The sequence below is a fragment of the Anopheles stephensi genome, unplaced genomic scaffold (assembly GCF_013141755.1).
Source record: "Anopheles stephensi strain Indian unplaced genomic scaffold, UCI_ANSTEP_V1.0 ucontig447, whole genome shotgun sequence".
Classification (NCBI taxonomy): Eukaryota; Metazoa; Arthropoda; class Insecta; order Diptera; family Culicidae; genus Anopheles; species Anopheles stephensi.
This window is the reverse complement of record NW_023405399.1, coordinates 43,171-56,966: the sequence shown is the minus strand read 5'-3', so window position 1 is coordinate 56,966 and position 13,796 is coordinate 43,171. Positions and strand designations below refer to the sequence as shown.

At 45.8% G+C, this 13,796-nt stretch overlaps 2 protein-coding genes across 2 annotated transcripts; one reads left to right on the top strand and one right to left on the bottom strand.

The window, feature by feature from the left end:
* Nucleotides 1–21: 21 nt before the first annotated feature.
* Nucleotides 22–13,672, bottom strand: LOC118517050 (sensory neuron membrane protein 1). Its single transcript, XM_036062898.1, has 7 exons — nucleotides 13,325–13,672; nucleotides 13,065–13,222; nucleotides 1,545–1,941; nucleotides 1,186–1,482; nucleotides 924–1,127; nucleotides 689–867; nucleotides 22–616 (listed from the first exon to the last, which is right to left on the bottom strand). The coding sequence occupies exons 1-7, from the start codon at nucleotides 13,460–13,462 to the stop codon at nucleotides 343–345; spliced, it is 1,647 nt and encodes a 548-aa protein (XP_035918791.1). The 5' UTR covers nucleotides 13,463–13,672; the 3' UTR covers nucleotides 22–342.
* Nucleotides 10,000–10,507, top strand: LOC118517051 (cysteine-rich venom protein 6-like). The gene is made up of 2 exons (XM_036062899.1): nucleotides 10,000–10,170; nucleotides 10,240–10,507. The coding sequence occupies exons 1-2, from the start codon at nucleotides 10,074–10,076 to the stop codon at nucleotides 10,431–10,433; spliced, it is 291 nt and encodes a 96-aa protein (XP_035918792.1). The 5' UTR covers nucleotides 10,000–10,073; the 3' UTR covers nucleotides 10,434–10,507.
* Nucleotides 13,673–13,796: the final 124 nt, after the last annotated feature.

The following is a 13,796-nucleotide window of genomic DNA, read 5'->3' as shown; positions in this document are numbered from 1 at the left end:
GAGTCTTCACACTCAGGAACACATTGACAGGTGTCATATTCAGTGTCTATCAATATTGTACCATAGCACGAGATCTACCGGTAAGAAAGTACGACGCATACCAAGAATTAATTCTTAACCAAATGAATCTTTATTCCAAGAAAAATAGTGTACGCTATTTGAGATCAAATAAATTTGTTGTTTTTCATTTAATTTCACGCTTTCTATAGACTTATATACACGTAGACAAGTTCACCTACTCCTGCACTTTGTGTAATGTTTAGAATTCTGAGTGCATTCTTGAGTGCCTTCTATCAGCATGAAACAACCTAGTGCGTGCTTCAACCTAGCTTCAACCCCGCTCTAGTATCGATCTGGCCGTATCTCAGATGCCATCATTTTCGGCGGTTTATCCAGCCCATCGATGACGGGTGGTAGATTTTTCCCGAGCGAAACGCTCACCACGTCGTTATTGCCCTTGGCAGACGAAGGATTAGTGTCCGGTGTGTCTGCACTGACCGGTGCCACATCGCTCGTTTTGAACTCCTTGCGGAAATGCATGTAAGCCGACCCGATCGCCCCGAACGTACCGATTATGATCGTTAGCCATTTAACGGTAGCATTAAACTTGAGCCCCCTTTGGGGGGCCGTTTGGTGAAGAGAAAGATTAGTTTTCGAAGCCAAGGTAGAGCGCCTTCGTAATACTTACAGGAACAACTGGTACTTCAGCTGGTTGGTCCAGGTTTTGTTGAGTGATGCACCCTCCTCAGCCCAAAACATTGGTAGAATCACCTCCGGCAGTTGACCGAATACCTCGTGGTCACGGATAGGGCCAAGCTCCATGCTAAACTGCAGTCGTTTGGCAGCTGACACAGGACTTCCGGTAAACTGTAAATCAAGCACCATTACAGACATGGGGACAGCGATCCACCAACGATACTTACAAGCTCAAAGTGAATGTACACATCGTGCGCTTCCTTGTTCGGTTCCAGTCCATCTACCGCTTCGATGAGCTTCGGATCGGCACCGTAAAAGTGAGGCTTCGACCCTATAATTGGTCCCCCTAGACACGGTGACAGGTCCATCGTTCCTTTCGGAGGACAATCATCCGGTGCGTCCCGACAGAAGCAATGGTTGTGTGGTTCATTCTACAATAAAACACAACCGTTAATGAGATAGAAGAGCACGGGGCAGCACCAAACTCGCCTTTAGATCACCAAACTCCAGCTCAAAATAACTCATCGGCAGCCCGGCGTACTTCGATTTGTGCACGTAGTGCGCACCAAGGGAGCGACAAATTTCCGGCGACCAGGCCCACAGCCGATCCTGCTTGGTAAGAAACGGTGGGAAAATCGTGGAATCGGTACCGATGTACTGATTGCACTCATCCCCATCCCAGATATCCATCTCCGTTTCATCGTTGTAGGAAATCACCCGACCAAGGTCACGAATGTTCTTCACGCCCCGATACACAACCCAACGGCCAGCCTCGGTATGGTTGCGCTGTCGGGAAACGATACAGCATTACTGTATGATGCATTCATTGTTGTCGATGTCCTACTCACCATTCCAAAGAACGAAAATTTGTAGTGTGTCTCGTTGTACGGGATAACAGCACCCTCGGAATCCATGCCGGAGCAAAGCGCTTTCACGGCAAAGTCCTGGCTACTGCAATCGACGAATATGCCATCGAACAGCAGATCCATGATGCGAACCTTCAGGAAAGCGGACTCGAGCGGGTTGAAAATGATGTTGGCACCCTTCTTCACCAGCGGCATCATTGCCTCGCGGTCTCGCTGCACCATTAACAGCACGCCCATTAGCAGTGGATGCGGTACGGTGACGATTTCTTCCCCGGTCAGTGCGGATAGGTCGGGCCGGAATATCCAAGTGTTGCGCAGTGTGAAGGTAAGGGTGTCTTCCTCCACGTTATCCACCGTGTCGTACTTTTCCTTCCATTCCCTACAGGAGATGGTACAAACATTTGCTATAGTATTTAAAATTGCTTAATCGGTAAAATGAAGAAGTTACTTCACGCAAAGTTACATTCGCACAGCGTCGGTCCCAGATGACGTTCAAAATATGTGCACAGATGCACCGAAATATGACGCCACGGTAAGGTATCGAATCTAGGCCAAACATTTTCAAGGTTTTCTTTCTAGACACCCAGGCTTGCTCGGGCATACGGTCATCCTCGTTGCAAAACGTTCACAGAGCTTTCTGTAGTTGTAGTATGGGTTAAACCGTTTCATAGACCTTGGTGGTTAAAAAATAGAGTCAAGCCGAGCGTGTGTTTGTACAGTTGATAGCGTGATTTTGCAGAGAGTCCTAGCTATAAATGTTCATTTTGCGGACGTATCTTTTAAGCGTTTTATCACTTGCAAGTGCAACAACGATGGGGGTGACTGTGACAATTTTTGTGTTGCTAAATTTGTTGTCGGTTGGTTTATCCTACACAGGGTACCAAACAACGAATCCTACACCAGTGGATAGCACTGACCCCGGAACGGATCCTACACCAGTAATTGAAACTGGAACGGATCCTACACCAGTAGACAGCACTGACCCTGCAACGGATCCTACACCAGTAGATGAAACAGGAACGGATCCTACACCAGTAGACAGCACTGACCCTGCAACGGATCCAACACCAGTAGATGAAACTGACCCTGCAACGGATCCCACACCAGTAGATGAAACAGGAACGGATCCTACACCAGTAGATGGAACTGACCCTGCAACGGATCCTACACCAGTAGATGAAACTGACCCTGCAACGGATCCCACACCAGTAGATGAAACAGGAACGGATCCTACACCAGTAGACAGCACTGACCCTGCAACGGATCCTACACCAGTAGATGGAACTGACCCTGCAACGGATCCTACACCAGTAGATAGCACTGACCCTGCAACGGATCCTACACCAGTAGATGGAACTGACCCTGCAACGGATCCTACACCAGTAGATGAAACTGACCCTGCAACGGATCCTACACCAGTAGATGGAACTGACCCTGCAACGGATCCTACACCAGTAGATGAAACAGGAACGGAACCTACACCAGTAGATGGAACTAACCCTGCAACGGATCCTACACCAGTAGATGAAACTGACCCTGCAACGGATCCCACACCAGTAGATGAAACAGGAACGGATCCTACACCAGTAGACAGCACTGACCCTGCAACGGATCCTACACCAGTAGATGGAACTGACCCTGCAACGGATCCTACACCAGTAGATAGCACTGACCCTGCAACGGATCCTACACCAGTAGATGGAACTGACCCTGCAACGGATCCTACACCAGTAGATGAAACTGACCCTGCAACGGATCCTACACCAGTAGATGGAACTGACCCTGCAACGGATCCTACACCAGTAGATGAAACAGGAACGGAACCTACACCAGTAGATGGAACTGACCCTGCAACGGATCCTACACCAGTAGACAGCACTGACCCTGCAACGGATCCTACACCAGTAGATGAAACAGGAACGGATCCTACACCAGTAGATAACACTGACCCTGCAACGGATCCTACACCAGTAGATGAAACAGGAACGGATCCTACACCAGTAGACAGCACTGACCCTGCAACGGATCCAACACCAGTAGATGAAACTGACCCTGCAACGGATCCCACACCAGTAGATGAAACAGGAACGGATCCTACACCAGTAGATGGAACTGACCCTGCAACGGATCCTACACCAGTAGATGAAACTGACCCTGCAACGGATCCCACACCAGTAGATGAAACAGGAACGGATCCTACACCAGTAGACAGCACTGACCCTGCAACGGATCCTACACCAGTAGATGGAACTGACCCTGCAACGGATCCTACACCAGTAGATGAAACAGGAACGGAACCTACACCAGTAGATGGAACTGACCCTGCAACGGATCCTACACCAGTCGATGAAACAGGAACGGATCCTACACCAATAGATAACACTGACTCTGCAACGGACCCTACACCAGTAGACAGCACTGACCCTGCAACGGATCCTACACCAGTAGATGAAACAGGAACGGATCCTACACCAGTAGATAACACTGACCCTGTAACGGACTCTACGCCAGTAGATAGCACTGACCTGGCAACGGATCCTACACCAGTTGATACAACATCCGATACTTCAGAACCCACATCTGAAAATCCTGATACAACTGTAATCGATACGACTACGAACACTGTTGCCCCGGAAACAGATCCTACTTCTCCAAATCCCGACACAACTCCAGACGAGACTACGGTTGTTGAGACAGAGCCTACCTTCCCAAGTTCTCAATCCACTGTTGGTGAAACTACAACAAGTACCACTACGACTGAAACCGATGCCACTTCGCCTGAGACTACGATTGTTGAGACTGAGTCTACTTCCTCAAATCCAGAATCTACCGTAGGCGAAACTACAACAAGTAGCTCTGCTACTGAAACTGATGCTTCTTCATCAAGTCCGGATACAACCACAGAGGCAACAACAGCTTCTTATACTGACCCAACCGTCACGAATCCTGAATCCACTGTAGGCGACACTACAACAAGTATTTCTACCTCTGGAACCGATCCAACTATCTCTGATTCGACCACAACTGTAACCGAGTCTACGATTTCTCATACTGACCCTACCGCCACGAATTCTGAATCAACTGTAGGTGAATCAACTGTAGGTGACATCAGTACCTCCGATGCTACTTCTCCAAGTCCGGAGACAACGAGTCCAGCCACAACAACGATTGTTGAGACAGAGTCTACCTCCACGAGTCCTGAAACCACTGTGATCGAAACTGCTACAACTAGCTCTGGTCCAATAACCGAAGCTACTTCACCAACAGCAGTTGAGACAGAATCTACCTCCACGAGTCCGGAATCCACTGTGGGTGACACTACTACCAGTACCTCTACTCCTATAACCGGTGCTTCTTCTCCAAATCCGGAGACAACGAGTCCACCCACAACAACGATTGTTGAGACTGAGTCTACCTCCATGAGTCCTGAAACCACTGTGATCGAAACTGCTACAACTAGCTCTGGTCCAATAACCGAAGCTACTTCACCAACAGCAGTTGAGACAGAGTCTACCTCCACGAGTCCGGAATCCACTGTGGGTGACACTACTACCAGTCCATCTACTCCTGTAACCGATGCTACTTCCCCGAATTCTGAACCAGCGATAAGCGAAACAACTACAACCTCTGCTCCTGGAACCGATTCTACTTCTTCTAATCCGGAGACGACACCAGTCGAAAGTACAATTGCTCAACCTGAGTCTAGTTCGGCGAATCCTGAATCTACTGTTACCGATACTACTACAACTACTCAGACTATTCTTATCTCCACGAGTCCTGAATCCACTTCAGGTGAAACTGCTACAACCAGCTCTGGCCCTGTAACCGATAATACCTCTCCAACAGCAGTTGAGACAGAGCCTACCGCCACGATTTCTGAATCCACCGATGACGACACTACTGCCAGTACCTCTATTCCCGTAACCGATACTACTTCTCCAAATCCGGACACAACTCCGGCAGAAACTACCTTTACAGAAACGACATCCACCTCGACGAATCCAAATACAACCGAAACTGCTTCGGTGGTTGTAACTACTTCTCCTACACCTATACCCGGAGAAACTATGACCGCATCTACAGTACCTGCTAATTCTTCATCGTCTGCAGCACCAGTAACCACAAGATCAGCGCCATCAACTACAACCGAAAGCAGCACGACGACCAAACCCCGATGCATACCAAGTAATTATTTTGCTTTTCGAATGGTTTCATTAGTTCTTGGCAAATCATTGTCTAACGCTGTTCTGTTTTGTTCCTTTCAGAAATGTGTGTTAAAAACGAAGTGTTCCTGTGTTGCGGCTTGTGCAGCTACAACACGTGCCGTGGATGGGTCGGTTGCCTCGACGATCGGTGTGTGCAAGGATGCTTCTGCATGATAGGCTATATTCGTGCTCACCCGAACGGACCCTGCATTAGGCACCAAAGTTGTCCCAAACAACAGTTCCCATCAGTCATCCGCGAGTAATGCTTCTGACGTATAAATATTTATTAATTTTAATAGAATTTTTAACAATGGCTGTCAAAAGTAAGAATGATTTTGAAGAGAATAAACATATTTGAGCTAGTAATTGTAACGAAAAACAGCACAAAAACAGCCACGGGAGAGAAAATATGTTCGACGCCTTTGTTCGTGAGTTCGCTGCTACCATCAACCTAGAGATTGATGTTCATTTATTGCCTCATCGCCTCAAGCCAATCTGGGCTCTTTTGTGATTTTATGCATCCTTCTTGTTCTTCTTCTTCCTTGGCCCTACAACATCGAAAGGTCTTTGTGCCATTGGTGGCTTCCTGTGGGAAAATATCTAATCACTTCTTGAGAGAGATGAAAACTTGTGGGAAGATAGATGTCGACCACCGCAATATATGGTTAAGTAACTACGAAATGCTGCAGAATCTTAAAAGGAACCTGTTGTGAGAACGCGGCCACAGCGGCGGACTCTTCCCGTACCTACGGACGCAGCCAGTTGCTCGACGTCGACATTCGTTTGTCGACTATCGACGCGCGATCGCGGTTGTGTGTCGAGCGTGAATGAGGGAGCAGTTGATACCGATCGCTCGCGGACTACGGCTGTTCTAACGTATGTTTGTGTTTGTCCAATATTTTAACGTATCGGTTAATAAATAGCTAAGAACATAAAAGAACCACAAAATTTTATCACCTTGTAGAGTTTTTCGTTGCGGCACTTACATTCAGGATCAACTGTCAGAACATCTGTTCAAACTGTCAAGAATATTCTGGACAAGATCGATATCGCTATCCCATAGATCATAGCCTATATCTCTTATTGTCACCAGCTGTCAACCATTCAGTACGTTGTCTTTTGAAGGAACTCTCAGCTGATTTGAACAGCGATCTATAGAATTATTGGGCAAGTCTCTTTTGAAGGACTATATCCAATCTTTCTTCAACCAAAGAGGACTAACAAAATCCTCCCAAACAAGGATGTACATATGTTAGAAGGATCATGCAGATCTTCATCATGCGGCTAATGTTGAAGAAGATGAATGGCAGCTCCTCTCCTAGCATCTCTTCATTGATTTTAAAGCCACATATGACAGCAAAGCCAGGGTAAAACTACACGACGCAATGATCTCTTTTGGAGACCCCGTCAAGCTTACCAGGCTAGTCAGAATGACAATGACCAACATCACATACAAGGAGAAAACTCTCAGGGCCCTTTGCTACCACCAAGGTCCTGCACCAGGGAGATGGGCTCACCTGTCTCCTTTTCAATCTGGCGCTAGAGAGAGCCATCCGTGACCTGTCATACTACAGCCTGAGGAAACTTCTCCACACAAAATAAATGTTACAACGGATAGTCCCAGTACGCCTCTGAGACATGAACTCTGTCCAAAACTGATGAAACCCTCTTAGCCGCGTTCGGGAGGAAGATGACCAAGCCCCCAAGGCACTCACCATCGTTATAACACTTTGGAAATTCCTAAAAACAAGCGCTCTCACTTATCACACTTACAGCTGTTGTTATGAAACTGTCTGGAAGCGGTTCTGGAACAAAATACTCCCAAGTTCTTGAATGCAACTCGAACCGAGCTAATAAAAAAAAAACTTCTTCATCTGGTGAATCTGGTGCTGATGTGCAAAAACATTTCTCGCTGCTGTGTTTGTACAGGTGGAAGCCTGCAACGGATCCTACACCAGTAGATGAAACTGACCCTGCAACGGATCCTACACCAGTAGATGGAACTGACCCTGCAACGGATCCTACACCAGTAGATGAAACAGGAACGGAACCTACACCAGTAGATGGAACTGACCCTGCAACGGATCCTACACCAGTCGATGAAACAGGAACGGATCCTACACCAATAGATAACACTGACTCTGCAACGGACCCTACACCAGTAGACAGCACTGACCCTGCAACGGATCCTACACCAGAAGATGAAACAGGAACGGATCCTACACCAGTAGATAACACTGACCCTGCAACGGATCCTACACCAGTAGATGGAACTGACCCTGCAACGGACTCTACGCCAGTAGATAGCACTGACCCTGCAACGGATCCTACACCAGTAGATGGAACTGACCCTGCAACGGATCCTACACCAGTAGATGAAACAGGAACGGAACCTACACCAGTAGATGGAACTGACCCTGCAACGGATCCTACACCAGTCGATGAAACAGGAACGGATCCTACACCAATAGATAACACTGACTCTGCAACGGACCCTACACCAGTAGACAGCACTGACCCTGCAACGGATCCTACACCAGTAGATGAAACAGGAACGGATCCTACACCAGTAGATAACACTGACCCTGTAACGGACTCTACGCCAGTAGATAGCACTGACCTGGCAACGGATCCTACACCAGTTGATACAACATCCGATACTTCAGAACCCACATCTGAAAATCCTGATACAACTGTAATCGATACGACTACGAACACTGTTGCCCCGGAAACAGATCCTACTTCTCCAAATCCCGACACAACTCCAGACGAGACTACGGTTGTTGAGACAGAGCCTACCTTCCCAAGTTCTCAATCCACTGTTGGTGAAACTACAACAAGTACCACTACGACTGAAACCGATGCCACTTCGCCTGAGACTACGATTGTTGAGACTGAGTCTACTTCCTCAAATCCAGAATCTACCGTAGGCGAAACTACAACAAGTAGCTCTGCTACTGAAACTGATGCTTCTTCATCAAGTCCGGATACAACCACAGAGGCAACAACAGCTTCTTATACTGACCCAACCGTCACGAATCCTGAATCCACTGTAGGCGACACTACAACAAGTATTTCTACCTCTGGAACCGATCCAACTATCTCTGATTCGACCACAACTGTAACCGAGTCTACGATTTCTCATACTGACCCTACCGCCACGAATTCTGAATCAACTGTAGGTGAATCAACTGTAGGTGACATCAGTACCTCCGATGCTACTTCTCCAAGTCCGGAGACAACGAGTCCAGCCACAACAACGATTGTTGAGACAGAGTCGCTCAAGATCGATATCGCTATCCCATAGATCATAGCCTATATCTCTTATTGTCACCAGCTGTCAACCATTCAGTACGTTGTCTTTTGAAGGAACTCTCAGCTGATTTGAACAGCGATCTATAGAATTATTGGGCAAGTCTTTTTTGAAGGACTATATCCAATCTTTCTTCAACCAAAGAGGACTAACAAAATCCTCCCAAACAAGGATGTACATATGTTAGAAGGATCATGCAGATCTTCATCATGCGGCTAATGTTGAAGAAGATGAATGGCAGCTCCTCTCCTAGCATCTCTTCATTGATTTTAAAGCCACATATGACAGCAAAGCCAGGGTAAAACTACACGACGCAATGATCTCTTTTGGAGACCCCGTCAAGCTTACCAGGCTAGTCAGAATGACAATGACCAACATCACATACAAGGAGAAAACTCTCAGGGCCCTTTGCTACCACCAAGGTCCTGCACCAGGGAGATGGGCTCACCTGTCTCCTTTTCAATCTGGCGCTAGAGAGAGCCATCCGTGACCTGTCATACTACAGCCTGAGGAAACTTCTCCACACAAAATAAATGTTACAACGGATAGTCCCAGTACGCCTCTGAGACATGAACTCTGTCCAAAACTGATGAAACCCTCTTAGCCGCGTTCGGGAGGAAGATGACCAAGCCCCCAAGGCACTCACCATCGTTATAACACTTTGGAAATTCCTAAAAACAAGCGCTCTCACTTATCACACTTACAGCTGTTGTTATGAAACTGTCTGGAAGCGGTTCTGGAACAAAATACTCCCAAGTTCTTGAATGCAACTCGAACCGAGCTAATAAAAAAAAACTTCTTCATCTGGTGAATCTGGTGCTGATGTGCAAAAACATTTCTCGCTGCTGTGTTTGTACAGGTGGAAGCCTGCGATCTAGAACATTATCGGCCGATACCATATAACGGACGTGCGAAATCCGTTCCCATTTGTCATACGTATTTTGACGATCTGCCAACCGTTTAGCTCCGTATCCACCGTACAGCTTTGAAGTGATGAAGTGTTTGGTAGTGTTACTGTTGGCCTGTGTGGCCGTGTGTTGCGCGCAGAAGTTTATTCCCAACAATAACGTTCTGACCTGTTTCCAGCATAGTACGTACGGACCGCATGACAGATGGACTTTGAGTTGTTAACTTAAAAAGTGCCCTTTTCTCTTCGCAGTGGAATGTGGTAAAAATGAAGTCTATCGGTGCTGTGGCATGTGTTTCGAGCAGACGTGTACGGACCAATCGAGGGACAAGGAATGTCAGCACCGGTGTTACAAGGGATGCTACTGCCAGAATGACTACACACGCAAACGGGAGGGCGGTTTCTGCGTTCCGGACAAGGAATGCCGATCGGTGGTTAGTGGTTAGGCGGCTCGATGCATCTGAGAACCGGAATTCGCCATTCGATTGCAGTACAATAAATGAAGTTGGTGAATAATAAACTTTAGCATGTAAAATAATGTTCTACAAAGTAGAATACTAGTAATTGAACAACTAGTTTCCAGCTTCTTTTATTTTGATTCCTGATTGAATCCCGGATAAGTCATCGTAAAGTCCTGGCGTGCTATCAAGGTTTTCACGTTACAAACTTATAATCTGTGTCTTACTGATAATGTCTATTTCAATAGTCTTACTAGTGTGTCCTGAAAAGCGATCTACAATGTATCGCATGGATTGTTAATTATATCAGATCTCTAGACGATGACGTTTATTGATCACGGTGCTACTGTGTCATTCGGGAATCAAATTCATTATTTAACCGCTGCTTGTACAGTGTTTAAATATCTAGAACTACTAGTTGACCTCTATCTAGTAGGACTAGTTGACAAACACGCAAGCAAAACGCTGCTCACTAAAACCAGCTCTTCAATTTGAGGGGGAAATTGGCTAGGTATGCTTAAGCATTGATTCCCATTTTATCGCAGTTTTTCGTCCGAAAGCTTCTGCCAATTTTATGGCAATGTTTACTCAATATTTATTTTACTGGCGTCTGTATTTTTCCTCTGCCATAAGTGTTTGCTATTCGCAACGAGCAGCTGTGTGTCTGCGTTCGGCGAGCAGTATTTTGCAATTCGCAGTCGAGAATGTCACCTGCGAGATATCAACCAGAATCTGCTCACGGATAATACTTGGGTTTGGATTGCTTAAGGAGCTTTATACTTTAAGTCCTCATGATATGTTTCGAAAGTAGCCCGAAAGGCTTCAATGTTGATTCTAACTTTTGGGGTTTCTGTTGCTCTAAAACACCCGGAGGTTCAAGACTGCCATTTTTTGGTACATTTAACTTCATTTACTCGCATTTCAAAGTTAGCCCATATGTCATTGTTCAAACCATAAGTTATCTGCACATCTGCGTTCAGTACAACAGTGTTTTAAGACTGTCTTATAAACGGTTCAAAATAACACTCTTGCACATGTTTGAGGTGGTTCATCCTTTAAGATCGATTTCTACGACATAGTAGTATGGCTGATAAGCTTCGTAATGCATTGGAGCACGTGTCCATAAGCTCGCAACAAACTATTTTTTGACATATTTTAGCTATCGACATGTATCCTGCGACAACGAGAACACGAGCTTTAACTGATTCTCTGCGTTGTTCACGACAGCTGAACAATCCAACTCATAGTCTCACAAGTCTGATAATTTCCATGACTCTATGTAAGCTTAAGTATCTTGAACCAGTGGCGGAACAAGGACCTTGGAGACCCTGAACGGAATGACAGTTGAGCCTGTCTAATTGTTACTCGTTTGTGAGTAGGACCAACAGAATTTCCCTGGCCGGTGAGGCACCCCTAATCGAATAGGAGCGGCTGCTCCTTCCGCTAATAGGTTGATGCGCCTCTGTCTTGAGCCATAACTCCACTAAATCGGACGGTATCTCCCAAGTATTTTGGCTGAGTAAAAAATTTTCCTATTCTGAAAACAAAACATAAAACCAATATCTCTAGACCTGAACACTAAAGCCATCCAATGTTTGAGGTAATTCTATTGACAGAATTAGTAATCTTGGACAGCTGAGGGTTATCTGAGGTAATCTCAATAACAGATATAGACGAGCACCAGCACTAACAGACAAACACAAGTGCGCAAATCTGACACCGAATTTAACACAAAACCACCAGAAGATATCACCAAACGTATCAACAATGAACCACCAACCTTCGACCTAAAATAACCAATACTATGTCCCTCAAATAATTCTGTTCTCGTTTTCGATACCGAAACATCATCTTCGCACAAACCTCATCCCGCGTACAACATATGTGTTAGTGTCACCTTTTTTCGATGCAGCCCGATGATACACAAAAAACCCATCTGAACCAAACAACAGTAATGGTTTTGCTAGGCAGATAAGCCGCTTCCTTCTCTGCAGCAGGAAACCAGCTGTACAAATTGACACAGCGGGACGTACCTTTTGTTGCGCACCATTGCAAACGCACAAACAGCCATAAAATATCGTTACCCGATTTGCGAGATGTTCAGAATTGTTCCATCCACTATCCACCAACATGGCGTGTGTTTGGAAAATTATACTAGCATTCGGGCTAATTGCTTGCACTGTTGCATCAGCTCTAAGCGTGTTGCCTTTACCCGTATTTTCGCCCTGGTGCATTTCAGCTGGTTCCAAAAATGGTAAGCTAGGTATTAGCCTCTTAATATTTCTTCACATTTGTCAAATGTAATACCATTTTTTGTTTTTTTGGCACAAGCTCCAGCCGCTGACATTAGAGCACCTCGCTGCGGCCGGAATGAGGTTTATTCGTGCTGTGGCTCCTGCGTACAGAAGAGTTGCGCTACCCTGAATCAAAACTTGTACTGTTTAATCTGTGCTGCGGGCTGCTTTTGCCGGGATGGCTATGTGCGAAAAGTTCCCAGAGGAATCTGTGTCCCGCGGTCCAGTTGTTTGACCGCAGAGCTACAATAAATAGCTACTATCTTCGAATGGAGTTTTCGATAAATCCTTGACACAAATTTTAAATCTTATTCACCATACTTACTCAAAGTAAAGAGGCCCAATATCCTTGACGCGCGGTTTCCCGCCACGCATTACTTCGTCCGGATTCGTCACGTTGAAGAGGTGTAGCCTAAAATCCAGCGGGAAGGGAATCTTCTCAAACATGTCACGTATCTGGGTGCCCGGTTTGAGCAAAACGTTCTGCAAATACATACAAGCAATGCACAATATCCACTCAAAGTCTATTAGCTCCTTGCGTAGAAAGACACAAAAACGGCTCCCCAACCAGCTCATCAAGCATACCTGTTTGATCATGAAGCGTAAAATGGCGGGAAATATTCCATAGCTAAACACCATGCCACACACCAGCACCACCACACAGATCAGTCCAATTTTCTTAAAGTTCTTTTGCTTCAGATCCATCTTTTCTAGCACAATCATTTCGCTTGTAATACTCTAATGAGACGAGGATCAAATAAATTTGAACAATCAAAAATTGATAAGCGAACACCCGACCGATAATTAAAGCAGTTAACTTTTTTATCACATTTTCTTAAAGCGATAACAATCATCCATAAAGTTCACTAATAGCTTAGACGATTGAGTTCTGGTGCTCTGTCTCTTACTAGCAGATCTCCGGTACGATTCAATCAAACACCAAACGTCGACTGAGTGACGGAGCTAACGGCAGGTTCGTCGATAGTTGCTAGCACTTGTTGGAGGTCACTTCAAAGATTCAAGTTCGCGCTGATGTGCAACATTCTGTTTTCCATTA